The 23,407-nt window shown below is 47.8% G+C and overlaps 1 protein-coding gene across 1 annotated transcript in view; it reads left to right on the top strand.

The window, feature by feature from the left end:
- The window catches only part of STAB2 (stabilin 2), a 144,915-nt gene that overhangs the window by 106,522 nt on the left and 14,986 nt on the right, over positions 1-23,407 (top strand). Inside the window, exons 47-60 of the mRNA XM_064590721.1 lie at positions 884-967; positions 2,225-2,371; positions 3,380-3,520; positions 4,672-4,731; positions 6,116-6,292; positions 7,600-7,689; positions 9,816-9,962; positions 11,287-11,343; positions 12,511-12,637; positions 14,154-14,303; positions 16,017-16,121; positions 17,528-17,635; positions 19,580-19,773; positions 21,069-21,210. Of these exons, the coding sequence (XP_064446791.1) occupies positions 884-967; positions 2,225-2,371; positions 3,380-3,520; positions 4,672-4,731; positions 6,116-6,292; positions 7,600-7,689; positions 9,816-9,962; positions 11,287-11,343; positions 12,511-12,637; positions 14,154-14,303; positions 16,017-16,121; positions 17,528-17,635; positions 19,580-19,773; positions 21,069-21,210 (1,729 nt within the window). The remainder of the gene's footprint in view (positions 1-883; positions 968-2,224; positions 2,372-3,379; positions 3,521-4,671; positions 4,732-6,115; positions 6,293-7,599; positions 7,690-9,815; positions 9,963-11,286; positions 11,344-12,510; positions 12,638-14,153; positions 14,304-16,016; positions 16,122-17,527; positions 17,636-19,579; positions 19,774-21,068; positions 21,211-23,407) is intronic.

Below are 23,407 nucleotides of genomic sequence, written 5' to 3'. Positions count from 1 at the left end.
GCAGGAGTAGAACCAATGACGCCCTGGCCCATTCGACACACAAGAATGCAGTGTGTGCAAAAACCATCACACCAGTGGAGGAAGGAAGCATCACTAGGGCAATCAGGGAACTCTTTGGGTGAAAATATTAAGTTAGATCTCTATGCACATCATACATCGGAATAACTCCCAAATATATAAAAGATAAAAATCTAAACGAAGAAAATCGTAAAACCCAGAAGAAAATATAGTAGCCATAGGACCTTAGCATTGGCAAGAAGACAATTAGAACAGCTAAGTCATTCATCTTATTACTTACATTTGTATTATTATCCCAATTATGTAAAATATTTGTATGTAGAAAGACACTGGAAAAGAATACCTAGAAATAATGGGTGAGTTCTAGGCAGTGGGATTATGGGTGGTTATTTCCTTCTTTATGCTGTATTTTCAAGTCCTTAAAACAGTAAGCATGTGTTATTTTTATAACCGTATAAAAATAAACATTATTTCAATGACAAAGAACGTAAATGGATTTGGGGCACCTGGGTGGCTCAGTCAGTTAAGCAACTGACTCTTAATTTCAGCTCAGGTTTCAGGGCTGTAAGATCAAACCCCACATCAGGCTCTGCCCTCTGTGGGGAGTCTGCTTAAGATTCTCTCTCTCCCTTTCACTCTGTCCTTCCCCTCCCCCACTCACAAGCGCTTTCTCTCTATAAATAAATAAATAAACAAATAAATAAAATTTTAAAAAAAAGAATCAGAATGACTTTGAATCCGAGACTAAATAAAACACAGATCGCCCAGTTCAGTTTTCCCACCAACTCTCTCTGCTATTTGTTTGAACCACCCCCCCATATTTATGTCAAATAGGTGACATGTGGCCCCACCTTCCTTCCCACAGGAGCATTCTGTGAGAGACCTGAGTGGTCCAGGCCCCTTCACCATCTTTGCACCTTTATCTGCAGCCTTTGATGAGGAACCTCGGGTAAGCATGAAGCTCTAGGCAAGCAGAAGAGGTTTGGGACTGGAACCCAGTCTTTGGGTGTCACCCTGGAACCAACGCTGGTGCCATTTCTGGGCAGGAGACTTAGGATCAGCTAGTGCTGATCAGCAATGGAACGGGCTGCCTCTCAGCATAGGGACCCCTATAAAGGGAAAGGATTTAAGTGGATTTGGGGTGCAATGGCCAGAGGCCCACTAAAAAACATTTCTGAATAGGGTAGGAGGTTAGAAAAGATCAACAACTCTTAAATGATCCAAACCTTCCATAGACGAAAGAAAGAAAGAAAGAAAGAAAGAAAGAAAGAAAGAAAGAAAGAAAGAAAGAAAGAAAGAGTTAAAGGAATTTAAATGTCTTTTTTCTTGCGGACCTTATCAGAGCCTTCACTGTTCTAACATTCACTGGGACTCTTCATGCTGGATTACCCATTAACATATTAAAATGTAGCAGACATCTATTGAGTGTGCTAGACACTGTTTCTAGCACCTGACCTAGATTAATTCATTTAGCGTTCACAACAACCCTGTCAGTTGGGTGCTATTATCCCCATTTTACAGTCCAGGACATTGGCAGAAGTAACTTTTCCAAGGCCATATGACTAGCAACTAGTGGAGCAAGGACTCAAACATGACTCCAGAGCCTGCGTCCTTCACTCTGCACACTGCTTCTCTATGCATATATTTTAGACACCAGGTAAGCAGAGGCACACAAATACCTCTTGAAAGATGTTGACATTTGATAGTTTTTCTCTAAAAAGCATCGAAAGAGAGATCATGAAAAATGAGAACCTTATGGGCCTTTTATTACTTTTTCTACTTTTTATTAATGGTTAATATTGTGTTTTGATTTACACATGGAAAAGTATCATGATCTTTTCCATACTAGAAGTTTGAATCCGGCCCAGGTACCTCTCCAAGAAGGGCAGCATTTTTCACAAGAAAAGTCTTTTTTCAAGTAGCATCTCAAAGGACTTAGGGTACCTGCCCATGTGTTGTGAAATGCTGGGTCAGGAGAACTCCAAGCTCCCTTCCATGCTAAGAATGTACGTTGGAAGCAGGGAAGAAACGAGGGCCACTGTCTCCCTCCTGCCTGAACAGCCTGGACCCTGTAACCCTGACCACCTGCCAGCCCTGACTGCCTGCTTCCCAGTCTGGGTGGGGAGAAAGGCCCCTGGGAGGGCATGAGGGAGGGGACAGCAAAGCCTCCCGGCTCTGGCTGGAACCCTCCCATCTTCTATTACAGATTAAAGACTGGGACAAACAGGGTCTCATGGCCCAGGTTCTTCGCTATCATGTGATTGCCTGTCACCAGCTGCTTCTAGAAAACCTGAAATTGATCCCAAATGCTACTTCTCTCCAAGGGGAGTCAGTGGTCATCTCCGTCTCTCAGGTAAGAGAGGCCACCCACCAGGTGGGCATCAGGAAGATGCCCCTCTCTCTTCTCCTCTTCTTTACAGTAATACGAGTAATAGTGGTAATAACAACTAACACCTGTTGAGTGATTTCTATATGCCAGGTAGTATTTTAAGTATTGGATGTGTACTGACTTATCTAATCCTCAAAATAATCCCATGATGTAGATACTATTCTTTTCTCCAATTTACAAATTAGGAAACTGAGCTCAGAGAAGTTAAGTAACTTGTCCAAGGTCACACAGCAAGTAAATATTCACGCTGGAACTGAAACTCAGAGGTTCAAGAGGTCATCAGAACTACTTTTGGGGGGGCGCCTGGGGGGCTCAGTCGTTAAGCATCTGCCTTCGGCTCAGGTCGTGATCCCAGGGTCCTGGGATGGAGGCCCACATCAGGTTCCCTGCTCCGAGGGAAGCCTGCTTCTCCCTATCCCACTCCCCCTGCTTGTGTTCCCTCTCTCACTGTGTCTCTCTCTATCAAATAAATAAATAAAATCTTTAAAAAATAAAAAAAAAAAAGAACTGCCTTGGTCAGGAGCCAGCCAGGGATGAAAACTTTTGACCAAAGCCACTTGGCCATGCTGATCCCCTCGCTCCCCACAACAGAGAAACAAGCGGTGACTGTAGACTCCATTGCGGAGAGAAACAAGTGTGTGGTGGGGGCCGAAGGTAGTATAAAGAACACATGTGAAAAAGGAACCAATCTGGATCTGCTTGTTATTTCATATTTGAGAATCACAGTGAAATGAGCATTGTGGTTGGTTTTCTGCTATTAACTTCTGCAGGTCAGATTATAGGCTTGTCTCAGTTTTCTTTTTATAATCATAATAAATAAATGGGCTCAAGGATCTTCAGATTTTGCCCACAGCTCTACTTAAACGTTCACTTTCATGATGAGTTAGCATGTTGGTAAAAGCATTCTGAAAGAAGTAATTTCATGTCTCTCTTTGTGCTCATTTCTTTTTTTCTTTTTTCGGTTAATTTCAGGACACAGTTTATATAAATAATAAGGCTAAGATCATATCCAGTGATATCATCAGTACCAATGGAATCATCCACATCATAGACAAATTGCTGTCTCCCCAAAACTTGCTTATCACCCCCAAAGATGCCTCTGGAAGGATTCTGGTGCGTGAACTCATTGTCATACTCTCAGCACAGAGTGACCCATAATAATCATAATTTATTATCACAATTCTGATTTTAAGCCATCATTTTGAGACATTTTAATTTTGCTGCTTCGGTCTCAAGCTACTATTAAAAGCCTAGTGAATATTATTCTAAAAGAAGTAAATAGGTAAAAGTCTAATTAGATAAATGGATTTTATAAGTTTTTCTTTAGTTTCTACAAGGACTGGAAGATGGAGAAATTACACAGATGATAGGTAGAAAGATAAATAGATATGGGGCACCTGGGTGGCTCGGTCAGTTAAGCATCCGACTCTTGATTTTGGTTCAGGTCATGATCTCAGGGTCGTGAGATCAAGCCCCGCATTGGGCTCCGCGCTCAGTGGGGCCTCTGCTTGAGGATTCCCTCTCTCTCTCTCCCTCTGCCCACATGCACTCTCTCTAAAATAAATAAATAAATCTTTAAAAAAAAAGAAAGATAGATGATAGATAGATAAATAGATATCACTCAAACCAAACCTGGAGTAAAACTCCTTTTCAATTGAAAGAAAAGACAATTTTGAATTTTATTGCTATTTATTAGTCTTGGCAAGGGTTTTTCATTGTAGACAACAGAACCCATTATACCTAACTTAAACAAAAAGGAGATCCTTAAGATATTAAGTTTATCACCAAATCCCTAAGAAAGCCAGAGAGCCAGATGCTACACAGCTGGGAGCAAAGCAGCTCAGGGAGACCTGTAAAGGGAGGAGCCCTGACCTTACCACGGGGCTGTCCTGACCTGTATCCAGCCTCAGCACCTGTAGCATGCAAGCCTGAACACCAGATGCCTCCCTCATTGGGCCGGTCAGAGTCTCCCTCCTCGCAGTTGGTTTCCTTCCACCAATAAGTCTGGTAAAAACCCTTGTGCTTGCTGGATGCTCTATCACCTAGGAGGCTGTAGCTGCAAGGCAGTCTGGGAAAATGAAATGCATAGCCCTCCAGCCTCTGTAACGCAGAAAGGGTACCTCAGAGCTGGGGTGGGTGCTGATGAGCCAGTCCACAGTACCTGCGCATTAGCTTACCCTCATTCTATTCGGTTGCGCTTTTGTTAAAGTGCTTTGTGAACTGTATGAAGAAAAGTGTCATTCCTATTCTTATTATCTTTGCAGCAAAATCTTACGACAGTAGCAACAAACCATGGCTACACCAAATTCAGCAACCTACTACAGGTAAAGACCTAGGGGGTAACCTACCTAAGGTGTTTGGTTTTTTGGAGGGTTTTGTTTTGTTTTGTTTGGGGGAGTTTTGTTGTTGTTTTGTTTTGTCATTTGGTGTTTTATTTGGGGCGCTAGCCAGCTGTCTTGGGATCTGTGTCGGGAAGTCCTGATTTTCTACAGAGCGAAGTCATGCTCTGCGATTCCATTCCCCAGATAGCGTAGGGTTTGTTCGGCTATACAGTGTACATTGGCTGAATTAGACACTGAAGTATTTGAGACAGGAGCAAGGGAAAGGAATTAGAGTGTACCTGTCCCTGAAATAGGTGTTTCACATCTGGAATTATGGCCTCCATGATAGAGATGGGCAAGCCGAGGGGCAGATGTGGAAAATCGACACCTGTGGCATAAATAGAAATTGCACTTAAAACTATATCTTTCTCACTTCAGACACTTTTCCCGCAAATTGAGTAGAGAAACTTCTTGTTCAGATAAAGATTTCAGAAGAGAATCAGGGAGGGACAGGGTCCTCCAAGGTCCCCTCTTCTCCACTTACCCTGAGATGTCCCAGCCCCCCACCCCACCCCCCACCCCTGAGGCACAGTCTACAAACCTCTGCACAAACCAGCGATTTCCAAAATGGCCTAAGGCTCACTCTCTGGGGGGCTTTTCAGAAATGGAGATTCAGGGTGCTCAAAATGAGACTCTCCAGGGAGGTTATAGGCAAGTATCTTGGCCAGCTCACCTAGCCCAAAAACCTTATAATCACCCCCACACCTGAGCATCTCAGAACTTGCTTTGATAGCAAGTTAGCAAACCTCTCTGGGGCTCAATAGAAGGGAATAATAAAGCCTACTTCATAGGGCTGCTGGGAAAATTGGACAAGGACTAATGGACATGATGCACCCAGGTTATAGAACGCTCTCAGAGTGATTCCCCTCCACTTACCTGGCCATTTCTTTTTTGAGTCCATGTGAGCTAGAAATCTTATAAATACATAGGAGTATCTCAATATTGTGTAAGTTTCACTTTTTTAAGTGAAATATGGGGAAAATGCTAAGGGGGTCGTCCAGAAATTAAAATATTTGGGCAATACTAGCAAACAAACAAACAAACAAAAAAGGTACTTGTTAAAGGTTCTTTTTCTACTCACAAAAGCCCAGAATTTGGCTGGCTGTTTTGCAATCTAAGATAATGAGGGTCAGAATGGTTGAGGTGTGATGGGCCTCTAGTCTCAAGCTGTCACCCTTGAACCAGTTGGAGTCCCAATAAGCCCCCAGGGTAGGCACGAAGGGGATCCCCCACCCCCACCCCAGCTGGCTTTGGGCCTCAGAAAGATGCCGTGCCTCACCCCGTGGCTGGGCTTTGCTGTGCACGCACCCGACTCCCTGTGTTTCAGGATGTGGGCTTGCTGGGCATCATCACTGACCCTATCCACACTCCGGTCACTGTCTTCTGGCCCAGCGACCAAGCCTTGCAAGCCCTACCCCCCGAACAACAGGATTTCCTGTTCAACCAAGACAACAAGGACAAGCTGAAGGAGTATTTGAAGTTCCACGTGATCCGAGATTCCAAGGTATTTCGTTTGCATAGAGATGGGGTCCATTCCAGGAATGGTCAGTGTGTCTCCACCTCCGAGGTGCAAAGGAGACCTGAGCAGCCCCTGTCCCACTCTGTCCTCCTCCGACTGGTGGGTTAATTGACGCCCACAGTGTGCCAGGCATGTACCATTTCTCCGACCATTATTTTTTTTTCTAACATTAACCAGTACCCAGGAGCATCATTCCTCTGCCCCAGGTCACATGGCCAAGTGGCCGTTGGCAACAGCTCCCAAGTGTGTCCAGGTGGGCTCATTCTCCCCCAATTCCAAAATTTCTAGGCAAAGGGCTGATTCAGCCAGGTGCAATCAGCGGTTCACCCCTGAATGGACCCACCGTGACCAGGGAAGCAAGGTCTTGTAGGCACGTGGGCAGCTCTTGCTGAAACCCTGTCACCGTGCGTCCTCAACCAGGACCCATGTCTCTCTCCAGGAGTGAGTCTGTCTAAGCCCAGAAGGCCAAGTGCCCTAACTTTGGCTAAGTCACAGGACCTGTGTTAGCGTCTTAGGGCTGCATAATAAATAACCACAAACTGGGTGGCTTGAAACAACAGAAATGTATGCCCTCAGAGGTGTGGAGGCTGGGAAGTCTGAAATCAAGGTGCTGACAAGGTTGTTCCTTCTGGAGGCTCAGACGGAGAATGCGTCCCATGTTTCTCTCCTAGCTTCTGGTGGTTGCTGGAAATCCTTGGTGTTCCTTGGCTTGTCGATGCATCCCTCCAGTCCCTGCCTCTCTTGTCACATGGCTGTCCTCTCCCTGTGTATTTCTGTGTTTCCACATGTCGTTCTCTTCTTCTCTTTTCTTCTTATAAGGACACCAGTCATATTGGACCAAGGGCCTACCCGACTCCAGTGTAACCTCATCTTAACTAATTACATCTGCAATGACCTTATTTCCAAGTAAAGTCACATTCGGGGGTAATGGGGGTCAGGATGTCAATAAAACTTTTGGGGGGTCACAGTTCAACCCATAACCACGCCCTATGCCGTTTCCCTGACCCACTGATCCTGTCATTGGCTTCATACGCCTATGCGGCATCTGCCGTGGACTCCCCAACATAGAGGAGGCACAGAGGGGTGACTGAAACTAGCCCAGCTGGAGGAGACTTTCCCTACAGAATTTCCAGTTTCCTCAAGAGCCCATGATAAGTCTTCCTTTTGATTATGTCTGCCGTCATTTTAAAGCTGGAAAAACTTGTGTCTGGATTTGGTTTGCTGGCAAAGCTCCTTTGGGCGCCTCTGCGGCCCAGATGTGGCGTATTAACGTGGCACCATCTCTCCTACAGATTTTAGCGGTGGATCTCCCCAGGGCCACTGCCTGGAAGACCCTGCAAGGCTCAGAGCTGGGTGTGACGTGCGGAGCTGGCGGTGACATCGTGAGTATTCACAACAGTCCCCAGCCACCGCCCCCTCGAGGGAATATTCATTTTTCCCTCGGTTGACAGCTAGCTCTTTTCTCTGGCTGCCTTTGGGGGTATTACGCTCAGAGTGGGTATTTAGATACGAAGAACCTGATAAATCCTGGCCCAGCACAAGCCCTGGTAGCGGGTGTTAGGGAGCCCCCCACCCTTTACACTTGTGGGGAGCAGCTCTGGGTTGATTTTTTTTTTTTTGAGCATTTATTTTGCAGTGTGAGACACTCCGCTGAAGCAGGAAAGCACACTGCCATTCCTTTGCCTTCCATCCCAGCCCCCCTACAGCCTCACCTCTGGCCCCTTGTTGGCAGTCAGAGCCAGCTCTGGGCTGTATCTACCAAGATCAGCCAACAGAGAGAAAGCTCACAATTTTCACCTTCCCGGGCTAGTTCCTGAACCATAATGCCTCCCTGAAATACCATATAAGGAATGGGTCTGATGGGATAACGTAGCCACATCCTGTATCCTGCATATCACAGACAACCCACAATGACAGTGGCTTAAATACATAAGGGCGTGTGTCTTTTAAGAAGAAATCTGGAGGCGGCCAAGCCAGAGCTAGCATGATGGCTCACTGGGGGAGGGCCTTCTGTTTGCTCTACGACCTTCAAGGAGCCTTCTTAGAAGAGCCAGACAACATTCTGTTTATAGCTTATGACCACCCAGAATCCCTTTGCTGTTTGCAGTGGAGTTGCATTGAATTTATAAACTGAATATGAGAAATGTTAGCATCTTTACAGTCCAACTTCTAGAAGGTTATTCCAACATACTTACCCTCTTGAGATTAGCTGTACTATTTCCATAGATCAAACTGGACACCTATCAAAGAAGTATAGTAAGAATGTCCACTGCTCATTCGGGTGCTAATAGAGCTTTCAGAGCACTTGGCAATGTATTATTTAGTTTGAGCTTTATAACCACCCTATGCAATGGAATCCTTAATCCTATTCACCTGGTGAAAGCAATTAAACCTCAGAGAAGTTCAGTAACTCGCTCACGGTCACACAGCACATAAGTGGAGGTGGAGGATTTAACCAGTTTCCCAGTGCTCTTGCCACTAATCACACTGTGTCCATCCCAACAATAGATGCTGAGATTTATCTTCCCCCCTACCCCAGAACTTTCTAAATGCATTTTGCTTCCTCCGGGGGTGGGTGGAGATGTATTCAACAATTTACTAGCTGGGTGAACCCTAAGGAAGAAAGTTCTAATGTCTCTAAAGCATGATTTAGACAATGCCTAGTACATGTGAAAAGAAGTCATCATTATAGAGTTACAGCCCATCACTTGTATATCCTGAAAAAAAAGGTCGTGGCCACACTTGGCTAGAAGCTAGCATGAAGTAAAAAAAACAAAACAGGGGCGCCTGGGTGGCTCAGTCGTTGGGCGTCTGCCTTCAGCTCAGGTCGTGATCCCAGGGTCCTGGGATCTAGCCCCGCATCGGGCTCCCTGCACCGCGGGGAACCCTGCTTCTCCCTCTCCTACTCCCCCTGCTTGTGTTCCCTCTCTCGCTATGTCTCTCTCTGTCAAATAAATAAATAAAATCTTTAAAAAAAACAAAAACAAAAACAAAACAAAACAAAAAAACAAAAAAAACACACTACTGCACAGGAAGTAGCCACGTGACCCAGCCTGTCACCCCCGCTGCCCCTGTTTCTACTCTGTTGGAGGCCGCGTGACAGAGGGGCCCCAGTGCGGGCTCAGAGGCTGCCGGCCTGGGTAGGCCTGCCCACACCACCCCTCCCCGACCCCTGGGCCTGGGGCAAGGTATGGAACCTCTCCTGTCTCCGTTTTCTCATCTCTAAACAGGGACCCTAGTAATAGTTGCTGTCCTCGAGGGTGCTGTGAGGATGAAAGGAACGTGCACAGATACACAGCATCACTCGGCACATAATACATGCTGGCTGTTGGCTGTATATATCTTATATCTATAAGAATTTACATATATACATATATATATATATATATACACTTCTTTCTGAGTCTTGCAGGTGCTGGCCGCCTTAGATGGCCTTAGGAAGAAGAGAAGTCTGAGAAGGATTGTTGACTGTTTTCTTTCTCTCTCTCTCTCCTCTCCCCCCTCGCAGGGCGAGCTCTTCCTGAACGACCAAACATGCAGAATTGTGCAGCGAGAACTCTTGTTTGACCTGGGTGTGGCCTACGGCATTGACTGCTTCCTGATTGACCCCACCCTCGGGGGTCACTGTGACACTTTTGCCACATACAATTTTTCGGTCAGTCCCCAAAACAGTACCATAATAGGAGATGGTTGGGGTTCAGCCCTCACGATCCCGCATGGTCTCTGCCGTGAAACCACTGAGGGCTGGTCCTCAGGGAGCCTGGGACCCACAAGATCTGAGGGCCAGATGATGGTGCTCTTCAGACTCAGAACCCACAAGCATCTACTTAGCCCTGCCCAGGCCTGGCACATTCCCGTTTACCCACCAGCCCACCTGTCCATTCATTCCCTCGCCATTAAGGAAAGAGTTGCTGGGTACCAACTGCATGCCTGTTATCCTGCAACAAGCTATTTCTTTTCAAACCCACCTATCTCTTCAATCATTTGCCCATTCCTTCAACAAACATTTTTTGCTATTCTGCCAGATGAGACCATATAAAATTGCCATATTTCGCAGGGTATGATTACAAAAATGGCAACTTCGTAGGGTTCAACCTAGTATTATATGCCACCCACACTGCCATTGATTTACTCATTCATTCGTTCATTTAACAACAGTGATTGAATGTCTACCCTGGGCCCTGCTTGTATGAGGCATTGTCATTTCACACTCATTCACCTGTCCAGTATCATGTTAGAGTACTACCTTGGAACCAGCCATTTGGCTCAATGCTCATCTTACCCCTAAAGGAATCCAACAATAGAAGCTGTTGTCAGCAACTCTGTGATGTAGATTTGGAAACTGAGTCTCAAAGAGGGGAAGTGGTTTGCATGGCCAATTCTGCAACTGGTTGGCTTGGGTGCCTGGCAACGTCTAGGGGTTCAAGAAATACCCCAAGTTCTGGAGATACCAGGCAGCCAAAGTAGGAGATGAAAAACCAGTTGTCCTTCCTGCTGTAGAGGTTGTGGCCTTCTTAACTTCCAAAGTGTATCTGCACACATTTTTGCAGTTAATAGTTTCCATCAGCAGTCCCCTGAAGACCAAATAGCAGCGAGAATCATTGTCTCTAGTTTGTAGATCAGAAAACTGAGGGTCAAAGAGTGTGCCTGGCCAGAAGTATCCTAGCTGGTTTATAGTGGGCACATTTCCCACTGCCACTGGACCAGATGCCTGAAGGACACTGCCCGCCCTGGTCTGGCTCTGTATAGCAGGGAACCCTTCACCTCAAACAACAAAAACCAAGGAGTTGAGGGCCAAGACAGACCTTCAGAATCCTCCATGGCAAAGTCGCAGTGTGCTTGCTTTTGCATTCTTGATCAGAGCCAGAATTTGAATCAAGATTAAGTTCTTTGTCAACTCTCCAAGGCATTAACCAGGGGCATATCCTTGGGTTGCCCAATATTCTTGATTTTTAAGCATTTCTTTTCTTGCATACTAGGGAGATTGTTGGAGCTGCGCCAATACCCCCAGCTGCCCGAGGTGGAGTAAACCGAAGGTACTTATGAATGCAGTGATAATGTTTGGAGCGCAATGTTTGCTCCATTATCAGACCCCAGTATTCTGGTAGGTGTGACTGTGTGTGCATGGGTGTGCATTTGCGGGTCTGTTGTATAACTGCAATTAGCCTCATTCTTTCGACAACCAGGCATCCTTAGCCTCATTGAGCCCAGGCAACCTGTCAACCCAGTACCCACCTTCTAGGAACTGTCTAGAAAAATCGTGGATTGTAGACTTAAAAGGGACTTCAAAGATAATGATAATTATACAAATAATAGCTGCATTTTGTTGGCTGCTATCCCTGTCCCTGGCTGTGCACTGGGCCCTTTATTTATTATACATTACCCCTCATTATAACTCTCATAGGAAGCTATTATTTCCTCCACTTATGGGGAAAAAAAATGTATCTCAGAGAGGGTAAGCAATTAGGCCAAGACCACAGAGCTAATAAGGAGCAAAGCTAGAATTAGGGCCCAGAAAGCAACGTAGGAGTAATGGTTAAGCCAGTGAAATTTGGAGTCCACGGCTATGGGATCCAATTCCAGTGGGTAATCTTTGGCAAATTACATAATCTATATAGTTTTTCCTCCGTAAGATGGAGCTAATAACCATTCTGTGTGTGGCTATTAGGTAAAATGCATTTTGAAATGTGGGTACAGAGCCTGGCACGTAGTAAGCACTCATTAAATATTGCTTTTTTACTTATCCCAAAGCCAATTTCCCTCTACTCTACTAGTAAAACCTCTTAACAAAAACACCCCTTGAATTTAAAAAAAAAAAACGCCTGCCAAACAAAATGGAACTATTCCTTCCCTACTGATGATTTGGGGGCCTTACCACAGAAGACCCTCCCCCATGGAAACCCTCTCTGCCCCACTCCCTCCCCAAGAAACCGCACCCTTTGCAAACAGTTCTAAGGGTCAGCAAGTCCTTCCTCTTAAGACTGCGGAGAAATCTTTCTGTGGACTCTAGCTCTGCCCTCTCCCCCATCCATCTGCCTATCTACACCCCTAAGAAAAGAATTCCTTGTAAAGGGCTCCGGGGGCCATGGAGTCCCATTCTCAATTTGGGCAGTACCAGGACCCTCCGCTGGGGGCGGGCTAGAGCCAAAGAGCCCAAGTCCGGGCGGTGGAAGGCGGAGGGTTAGTGCGCTTTCTTCCTTTAGGGCGTGAAGGAGAAGTGTCGATACAACATGTCCTTCAAAGGGTACCTGGAAGGCTGCCGGGAGCAGTGCACCATGGTGATACGGCTCCCCAGGTGCTGCAAGGGCTACTTCGGGCGAGACTGTCAGGGTGAGGGCGCCTCTTACCACCTCGCGATTCTGAAAGGATTGTGCGATCGGAAGTACGGACGCTGTAAAGCAGGGGTGGGGGAGGGGGCGTCGGAATGCATTGCTCCCGGTAACCCCTCTAAGAAAAGATCCGCAATCATTCTAAAGAGTTGCGTAGCTTTCCTTCTACTTTTTCCTTGTGTCGTATTTTGTTTTTTACAGAGCTGAGACTCTCCCGTGCATCGATTGTCGTTGTGTTGTGCTTTTTTGCTCAGCATGAAAGCATCAGACATTTCCCATGGTGCTAGAAACACCGTATTTCATTTCTGAGGCTAGTCCAGGATACTGATGAGCACATGAGTTTAAATGCATAGAATTCTACCTTGGCAGGACGTTATGCTAATATGAGGTCTGGGGGCCACTGTTTCCTGGACGCCCCACCCCATTATGGGATGTATGACATCACCTCCCTCTCTTGCCTCACCAGGAAAGGACTCCTTGCCAAAGGACATTTAGGCCCATCCTGAAATCTTGGTGTATAGATAGAACTTCTGGCCAATCATGACAAATGCCATGGCACTTCCCATTGGCCACACATTGTTTTAATTAAGCACATTTATTGCATGCTACTTCCCATATATAACAACACATTTAACCCTGGCAACAACCTCTAAGAAGTAGATTCCATTGTTATCCCCACTTTACAGATGAGAAAATCGAGGCAGAGAGAGGCTAAGCAGCAAGCCCAAGGTTCCACAGAGTGTCCCCAGAAGCCATGGTTTTAACCACCATGGGTCCTCCATTCACTGTGGTCCAGTTGAGAAAATTCTGGGCTGAGAGTACACATGATTACCCAGTACCCACACTCCATCACTTAAATGTGCACAAAAATCAGTGGCGTCCCTTACGTTTGCTCAGTGCTTTATGTTTTCAAAGTGCTCTCAGTTACAGTAACATTGTTTTAAAAGATGTTATTTATTTGAAAGAGCGAGCACGAGCAGGGGGAGGGGTAGAGGGAGAAGGAGGAGCAGACTCCCCGCTGAGCAGGGAGCCCAATGCGGGACTCGATCCCAGGACCCTGGGATCGTGACCTGAGCCAAAGGCAAATGCTTAACCGACTGAGCCACCCAGGCGCCCTACAGTAACATATTTGATCCTCAGTCACAATGTGGTCTCGGTCATCATCATCATCATCATCATCATCATCATCTAGAGCTAAAAGAACTGAAGCTTCAAGAAATTCATTCCAGATCTATTCAAATCCAGGCCTCCTAACCCCCAAATACAACGCATGGTTCAGCATATTGCTCTGCCACGGTAGAATCCTATCAGATACATTTAAGTTCGTGCTCCAGAGGCCACTGGCTTGCCCTAAGCCTCTGGTGACACTATGTGGGTGTGTCCCCAGGGCCACGGTCTCTCTGGGCTCATGCAGGTGAGCCCCGCAGCTGAGGGCCGATCAGCAGCACATAACAAAGGTGCTGAGCCGCTCTGGGTCTTGGGAGACTGTTAAGTCACTGCTGTCTCGTCTCTTCCAGCCTGCCCTGGAGGAGCGGATGCGCCCTGTAATAACCGTGGTATCTGCCTCGATCAGTACTCGGGTATAGGCGAGTGTAGATGCAACACGGGCTTCAACGGGACGGCGTGCGAGCTGTGCCTGCCAGGGAGATTCGGGCCTGACTGTCAGCGTACGTGGTGCCCACTGCCCCTGCTTTAGCCTCTTGTCCAGCCGTGTGCTGTCCTCGTCCGCATCACCTGCCTGACCCAAAAGCATCCCTCTTCCTCTCTCCCGTCCACCCACCTCCCATCCGCCTGCCTCTACATGCTTTTTCCCTCCCTGAATGTACTCCCAGTTGCCATCCACTGAAAGAGCCCCATCTCTAGACGTGCAGTGCACATCCCCTGCAGCCATCCACACAGGCGGTGGCTGAACAACACTCATTCAGTCGTTCAACCAACATGCGTTTAGAGTCCTTATTCATATTGACCGCTCATGTTTACGGTTAATGTGTACGGAGCACCTACTCTGTGCCAGGCAGGTATGTTTTATCATTTAATCCTCACAACTACCCTTCGTGGGAGGTACTGTTACTATCCCTACTCACCAGATGTGGAAACTGAGACACAAAGGGGCTAAGTGACTTGTTCAAAAGCCAGGAAACGTTCTAAGTTGTAGGGATACAGTGGTGTTGGGAGGGGGCCAGATCCCAACTCTCAAGGAATATACGCTCAGAAACAAAAGTAGTTATAAAGGTATAAAGAAAAAGAAGCAGGTGAACGGGATGCAGAAGGCAGGCAGGCACTGTTTTAGAAGACATCTCACACCGGGCATTTTTGAGGCAAGACTGCAAAGAGGTGGGGGCGGGCGTGGGGACCTCCAACGGCAGCTCTGCGCGCACGAATTTGCAGTCGTGCTGGAAATGTTCTGTAACTCTCCCGTCGGGAATGGGAGCCACTAGCCACATGTGGCTCTTGAGCACTCAAAATGTGTGACCAAGGAACTGATTTTTTTTTTTATTTTAATTAGCTTAAGCTTACATAGCCCCAGGTAGTAGCAAGGGCTACTGTGCGGGGCGGCTCAGAGCAGAGGACTGGCTCTCCTGGAAGAGAAACGAGCACATGCGAGGGTCTCGAGGCAGAAGTGGTCGTGCCGTGCATCGGTGGTGGTGAGCAGAGTGGGCAAAGAGGAGGGGAGGAAGGAAATGAAGTCTGAAGGCCACCAGGGGCCAGGTAACGTAAGAGTTTCTTGGCCAGAGACAGCTCTTCATCTATTCTAAGCGTAATGCGCGGCCAGTGGAGGACTGTGAATGGCGGAGTGCGTTGAGCAGATTAGAAAGGATTGCTTCAGCTGCCCCAAGGCGAACACACGGTAAGAGAGCAAGAGCAGAAGCAGGGTCCCCTCTGGGGAACTGAATGCAACAATAGAGGTGAGAGCCGGGGCTGCCTTGGGCCAGGGGCATAGTGCTCAGGGTGGCAAGAAGAGAAGGAATTGGTGCATACCTTGAAGATTTCACTGTTAAATAGATTTCTCTGTTAGGAGACCCCCGATAAGGTTCTGTCCTCTTCCTGTTCTGTTACATACCCTACGATGCCCTCTGCTTCTGTGTTTATAACACTCACCAAGTTTATAACCACATGTTCGAAAGCCAGTTCCTCCTAGACTGTAAGCCCCGTGAGAGCAGGAACCTTATGGTGTATGTGGTTCACGGTCAGCTCATTGCCTAGTTGTGTCCAGCCCATGCTAGCCACTGACTATGTTATTCTGAATGAATGAATGGAAACGATGACGTAAGCATGGTCCTCCCACACTGACAACACAGCCAACTGGTGGTCGTGAGCTGGCTGATTGGATTTCCATCCCTGCTCACTGATTGCCCTTCACCCTCCAATTTGCTTTACAGTCTGCGGCTGCTCAGCCCACGGACAGTGTGATGACGGCACCACGGGCTCCGGGCAGTGCTTCTGTGAAACGGGGTGGACGGGCCGCTTCTGCAACACTCAGACAGGTCTGTCCCGGGAGCGGGCAGCTCCCTGCAGCCCCGCACTGCGGCAGGGCCTCCCGGAGCACCCAACTGACGGGGGGGCGGGGGGGTCTGCGTGACCCCGGGAAAAAAACAACAAAGCAGGCGTTTCCTTTCCCACACGGAAAAGACGATCTGGATACGTGGCCCCAGGCCTCAGGAGGTTTGGGGACTTGAGGGAAAACTGGCTGAAAAGATTTAACTCAAACCCACGAAACGAGCATGCGGTCCTGTGCAATCATGGAAGGACCCAGCTCAGGCAGACAATACAGGGCTGGGCAGGAGTGGTCCCTCAGGATCGTGGTCCCGGACCCAGACGTGTGCCAACGCAGAGGCCGAGTAGGTTTCACAGAAAATGCACACTTCTGTGGAGTCTGGGATCTGACCCCTGGTTCTGCTAGTTACTAGATGAATGGTCCTGGGTAACCCACCGGGTCTGGGCCTCCATGCATTCATCCACAAAAGGAAGTGCCTGGGGGTGTCTGGGGGGCTCGGTCATTAAGGGTCTGCCTTCAGCTCAGGTCATGATCCCAGGGTCCTGGGATCGAGCCCCACATCGGGCTCCCTACTCAACGGTAGGCCTGCTTCTCCCTCTCCCACTCCCCCTGCTTGTGTTCCCTCTCTCTCGCTGTGTCTCTCTCTGTCAAATAAATAAATAAAGAAGTGCCTGTTCCACCCTTTGCAGGGGAAGAGGCGCTGACAAGAGCTGCCATTATCATTGTCAATCATGATCCTCGTCACACGATCTAGATCCTTCCTGAGCAGCCAGTTTTCTGAGGCGTCCCGTATACCCTGAACCCTGAGTTCTGGTGGAATGTCCAAGATGTGAAGGTTGAATTACCCACTGTGAACCACTAGGGGCAGGAGGGCATGACTAAGTTCTCCCTCTGGGCTTAAGCAACCTGAGATCCCAGAATCCCTGCACCTCCCCTCCTCCCTGACCACCCCGTGGCTCCACGTTGCTTGTTGACTGGTCCGTCCCATTCACTCACCAGAGCTCCAGACTTCTCCCAAGCTGAGTGGTGCCCTCAGAAGGCCATAGAATTTCTCCTCCAATTCAACCATCTCCTTCTGGGGACCCCATACCCATAGGGCTGAAGAGCTAATCTGCCAAATGTATCCTTGTTGAGGTATAAAGTTTTAACTGGCTGCCCATAAAGGTGACATATTACCGTTTAATCTGACTAACATTGCAGAGTTAATGTGTTAATATCACGGAGTAATTCTGGAATCTCAGAATCTCCAGGCTGGGAGGAACCTTAGCAAATCACCGTATCCTCCCGCAGAAGGGGCACTTCTGAAACACGGGGACAGGCCAGACAGCGAGTCTTGGTGCATCCCGCGTCCTCACACCACAGGTACAGCAAGAATGGTAACCTCTTTGTTTGCAGCCTTGCCCCCCGTGTGCACGCCTCCTTGTTCTGTTCACGCCACGTGTAAGGAAAACAACACGTGTGAGTGTAACCTGAGTTATGAAGGGGACGGATTCACGTGCACAGGTAGGTGCCGTTGGGGCGCGTGTGAAATAGAGCGGGGCAGGAGCAGAACGGGACTTGGTCAGAGTGCCTGGACTTCATCCTGACCCTTCTACTCCTGCCTGGGCCATTTTCCCAATACCTATCCTCTCTGTGATTCTGTCTCCCTAGTGGGTTTGCCCATGCCTGACCCACCCACCTCCCAGGTCATTGCTCTGAAATCACTTTGCACGCTCAAAGTGATGCACTTTATTGTACAGTGTTTTTGTAACTCTCCAGGTAATCCAGCCTTACTTCAAAAAAAATTTCAGAAGATACATTATAGTACTAAAAAAAAAAACAACAGTTACTCTCATCAGTTGGTGAAAATCACTCTGACCACTGCCATGTCTGTAGTTAGTAGTTAAGACATAGGTTCACCCGTGCAGAGACCCAAAGGGCCAGTGGCATAAACAAGGCAAATGTTTAGATGTGTATTTTTATCTCATATAGTAGTTTGAATGGAGGCATCCAAAGCTAACATAGCTCTGAAAGGACATCTGGGAGCCCAGACTCCTTCTATCTTGTTGCTCTGCCACCATTCACTTGCCTGGCCTAAGACAGTCTGTACCATCAGCACATCCCAGGCAGCAGGATCAGGAAGGTGAGGAAGGAGGCAAACTTCCTTCCCTTTAAGGATGCACCTAGAAGTCGTTAAAAATTTTCTCTGTTCCCATGCCATCGGCTGGAGCCCCATCATCTGTCATACCTAGTTGCAAAGGGGTCTGGGAAATGTAGTCTTCATTTAGGCAACCATGAGCCCACTAAAAATCTCTTACTATAGAGAAAGGAGACAGTAGGGTGCCTGGGTGGCTCAGTCGGTTAAGCGACGGCCTTCGGCTCGGGTCATGATCTCAGGGTCCTGGGATCGAGCCCCGCATCGGGCTCCCTGCTCAGTGGGGAGCCTGCTTCTCCCTCTCCCACTCCCCCTGCTTGTGTTCCCTCTCTCTCCGTGAAATAAATAAAATCTTTAAAAAAAAAAAAAAGAAAGAAAGAAAAAGGAGACAATAGGTATTGGGAGAAACCTACCAGTCTATGCCACATGTACTTGCTAACTTTTTCATGAATAAATATGCAAATAAAGATACATAGTTTCTTTACAGAAATGAGATCTCACTATACCTGCTGTTTTGTAATCTGCTACAAAGCAGTCCAGAACTAGGTCACTGGTCAACAACCGTAGCAAAGACCCAGGTTCTCTCTCTCCATTCTGCTCTCCTTAGGATGAGGCCTTTTGTCCTCATGTTTATTCTCTCAAAATCTCAAGCAGCTGCCATGACTCCAGGCAAAAGCCAGGCAAGAGACATCAGATGGCTTCCCTGCTGCTCCTGAGGCTAGAGCTAATCTAGTATTGGGTTGAAATTTGGGAGATCGTGAAAACAAAGGTCCTATCGAGTAGCACAACACAGTGGGGAAAGCATGGGCTTTGGGGGTCAAACCAAGCCAAACCAAGTTTAAATCCCAGGCCCACCACATAATCACCGTTTTGCCTTTGTCAGGTCAGTTAAACTCTCTGGGTTTCAGTTTGTTCATCTGTAGAATGGGGGCAACGATGCCCATCTCATGAAGTGCTCAAGAGTACCGTAACTACACACACACACACGCACGCAAACACACACACAACTGTCTTAACATTAAAAACCCAAACTCACTCCAAAAACTACCGAAGTGGAGCCTAGAGGTATGTGACAAAGGGGGTCAGAGGTGCACGGGGGTCATCAGGCCTGGTCTCGGAGGCTATCAGCCGCAGGATTCTAGTGTTCGCAAAGGCTAGCCCAGGGGCTGCAGGGAATGGGGAGAGAAGACCCCAACGTGCTGGGGCCCATTTTCTTCCCAATGCCACTCACCCCAGGGTGACCCATGCCCCCGTCTGAAGCCCACATTCTACAGACAGTGGTTCAATGAGCCCTCTCCCCTCTGCTCCTGCAGTTGTGGATTTCTGCAAACAGAACAACGGGGGCTGTGCGAAGGTGGCCAGGTGTTCCCAGAAGGGCACAAAGGTGTCCTGCAGCTGCCTGAAGGGCTACAAGGGGGACGGCCACAGCTGCACAGAGATAGACCCCTGCGCCGATGGCCTCAGCAGTGGGTGTCATGAGCATGCCACCTGCAAGATGACCGGCCCGGTGAGTCTCTCCTCCCCCTGGGAAACTTGGAGCAGTTCTGTGCCTTGCTCAGCCTCGCTTCACTCTGCTTACCGTTCAGCCTCCTCCTCAGCTTCCTTCCCACCGGACTCTACGTCTTGTTAAGTCCCAGACTAAATGCCAAGTGGCATCCTAAGCAGAAAAGGGACATGAGTGGGAAAACTGGTGAAATCCACATAAAGTCTACTATTCAGTTGATAGTAATGTGCCACCATTCATTTCTTAGTTTTGTTTTGTTTTGTTTTTTTATTAGAGAGAGCACAAGAGCAGGGGGAGAGGGAGAGGGGAGGGAGAAGCAGACTTTCCGCTGAGCAGGGAGCCCAATGCGGGGCTGGATCCCAGGACGCCGGGATCATGACCTGAGCCTAAGGCAGATGCTTGATCGACTGAGCCACCCAGGCACCCCCATTTCTTAGTTTTGACGGAGATACTATGATTAGGTAACGTAGGGGAACCTGGAGAAGCGTATATGGCAACTCTCTCTGCTATCTTGGCAACTCTTCTCTAAATCTAGAATTATCCAAAGTAAAAAGTTTATTAAAACGAAAAATGTCGGCAAGGAGTGGGGGGAAAGTGCAGCTTTGGGCACCCACTCAAGTCTTTTTAGAATAGGATCAGTGCCCTGATGCCCAGTTCATCTGTTGGGAAGAGAAGTTGGTGGAAGATAATGTCCATTACAGTCTTTAAGTGTGAACTTAGAGTCACTCTCTGAGTCTTAGCTCCCGCGCTTACACTCTGTAGCCTGGGGCCAGCTACTTGATTTCTCCAAGCCTCCGTCTCCTCGTTTGCCAGGTGAGCCTAATAATAATACAGCCCTCATAGAATTGTTGTGGGGATTGAGTGAGATCATTCATTGATTCGGCAAGAGGTCATCAGGCACCTACTATGTACTGTTGTCGGGCCCAGGGACGTAGCATTGAAACGTGTGGGAGAGGGGCAATGCTCTGTGCAGGAACAGGTGCAGGAGATACTTCCAGAAAGCCCCAAGAGTCAGGAAGAACGTAAACTAGGCCAGTGTGATAGAAGGGACGGGGAGAATTGCTTTATTTAATGGGTCAGGACTCTCTCCGAGGAAACGACATTTGAGCTGAGATGACATTTCATCATGAGCCTGTACAAACATGAGACGTGGCCGTGACTTAATTGCCACTATTTACAGGCGAGGCATTTTCCTGGTGCTTCTGAGCATCTCCTGTACTGGATGGGGGCCCGCAGAGCACATAGGGGTCCTGGGGTCCTAGAAAAGGGGCTTCTCATCTTTTCGGCTCTCCCCACAGGGCAAGCACAAGTGTGAATGTAAAAGTCATTACGTGGGAGACGGGATGGACTGTGAGCTGGAGCAGCGGCCCATCGACCGCTGTTTGCAGGACAACGGGCAGTGCCACGCCGATGCCAACTGCGCCGACCTCCACTTCCAAGGTCAGTGTGGCTGGGGGCTGCCTTCAGGCTTGGGGAAGGGACTCGTGCGAGAGTGAACGGGAACAGAATTAAAAACCGGGCCAAATAGCCCGCGCGTTGCCCAGGACCCAGTGCCCAGGGGGGAGCGGGCTTCGGTGGCAGAGGACTGGAATCACTCGCATCTGGACCCGGAGTCTTAGAACCAGGAGGGAGCGCAAAGGTCATCCGTCGTGAATTTTCCTGATACATGCTTTCCCCAAGTTGCTTAGCAACCATCGATTGGAACTGAATCTAAGGAGCATAGTTTAGGGCTTAAATAAGAAAGAGGAAGCACCTGCCATGTGTAGATGCAACTTCTCAGCAGTTGTTTTGATAATACAACTTGATCGGCAGGTAGGGCATTCTCCTCCAAGGCTGATCTGAATGGCTTGTAATGAACCCACAGGGGTCATAAAACTAGGAATCACAACACACAACAAAGTAGAAAGCCAAATGGGACCTGCAGAGGTGCAGGTGATAGGGCATCTTGAAACCTCATGGAGGAAATCCACGAAGGACCCAGGGGCGTCATTCTGAGCCAGGGCAGGGAGGGACTGCAGGGGTTCAGAGAGTGACTTGGGGCATTACGTGCTATGGCCGATCAGGGTTTATTGCATGTCTCTGACTGGTATGGGGTTGTTTTCGAGACATGGTAATTCTAGTGAGGCAGTTTTTACATATCTCAATAATAACTATTGAGTTAACACCTGTTACGTACTGTCTTGGATTGCTACCATCGACTGGGTGGCTTAAAAACAACAGAAATGTGTTTCTCGCCATTCTGGAGTCTGGAAGTCCCAAGATCAGGGTGCCAGCATGGTCAGCTTCTAGGGAGGGCCCTCTTCCAGGTTCAGACTGCTGTCTTCTTGTGTCCTCACATGCAGAAGGGGCTAGGAAGCTCTCTGGGGTCCCTTTTATAAGGGCACTAATCTGGGACGTGTGGCTGGCTCGGTCAGTAGAGCATGCGACTCTTGATCTTGGGGTTGTGAGTTTGAGCCCCATGTTGGGTGTAGAGATTACTTTAAAAATACACACACACACACACATACACACACACACTAACCCCATGCAAGAGGGCTTTCCCCTCATGACCTAATTACCTCCCAATGGACCCACCTCCTAATACCAACACATTCGGAGTTAACATTTCAACCTATGAATCTGGGGGGACACAAACATGCAGTCCATAACATGAACAAAATCCTAAGACACCTCAAATCCCTTTTGGGGATGAGATAGAAGAAGCATAAGCAAGGAAAATACACAGGATATATGACTTTGTCTCCTTGCAAGGGGATTCCCAGTGTAGCTGAAGAAATTTTTTAAACTGAGAAGACAAGGAAAGACAAGTCACAAAACAGAAGACAGCAGTTTATCTCGTGCTGATGGTTCAACTGAAATGAGAGAGAGCAAGAATAGAAAAAAACTGAAAGCAGGGACTCGAACAGATACGTGTACACCCATGTTCCACCGAAAGATGGAAACAACCCTAGTGTCCATCAACAAATGAATGGATAAATACACTGTAGCCTATCCCTGTGGTGGGATATTTTCTGGTCCTGGAAAAGGAAGGAAACTCTGGCATGTGCTGTAACATGAGTGAAACTTGAAAACATTATGCCATGTGAAATAAACCAGACACCACAGGACAAATATTGTGGACATATGCAAGGGATCTATAACAGGCAAATTCATAGAGACAGAAAGTAGAATAGAGATTACCAGGGGCTGTGGGAAGGGGGATGGAGAGTCACGATTTGATGGTGGCCACATTTCTGTTTGGAATGATGGAAACATTCTAGAAATGGATAGTGGTGATGGTTGCATAACTTGTAAATCTACTTAACACCACTGAATTGTACCCTTAAGATGGTCAAAAAAGTAAATTGTATGTTATGTATATTTACCACTGTAAAAAATATTTTGAAGAATAGTCGGAGATGGGAAAGATCTCTGGGTAAGATGAGAGAGGGAATCATTAGAGAAGCCTAATAGAGGCCTGGGACTATGGTGGAGACTCAAAAGATGTCAAGCCAAAGACCTCAAGGTAACAGGGTCTCAACTAGGAAGAAGGGTGAGCCCGGGGCACCCCTATGGGCAGAGAGGGTGGTGCTCTCTTTCTATCTCAAGAGAGCAAACCCCGTGGTGGTTGGGTTAAAGCAGATGGGAGGGAATATGG

Source organism: Mirounga angustirostris, unplaced genomic scaffold (assembly GCF_029215605.1).
Source record: "Mirounga angustirostris isolate CCGP_5_RB_7025 unplaced genomic scaffold, mMirAng1.0.hap1 SCAF_5, whole genome shotgun sequence".
In the NCBI taxonomy this organism is placed as follows: Eukaryota; Metazoa; Chordata; class Mammalia; order Carnivora; family Phocidae; genus Mirounga; species Mirounga angustirostris.
Note: the sequence above shows the minus strand (reverse complement) of the source record. Positions and strands in the feature narration are given on the sequence as shown.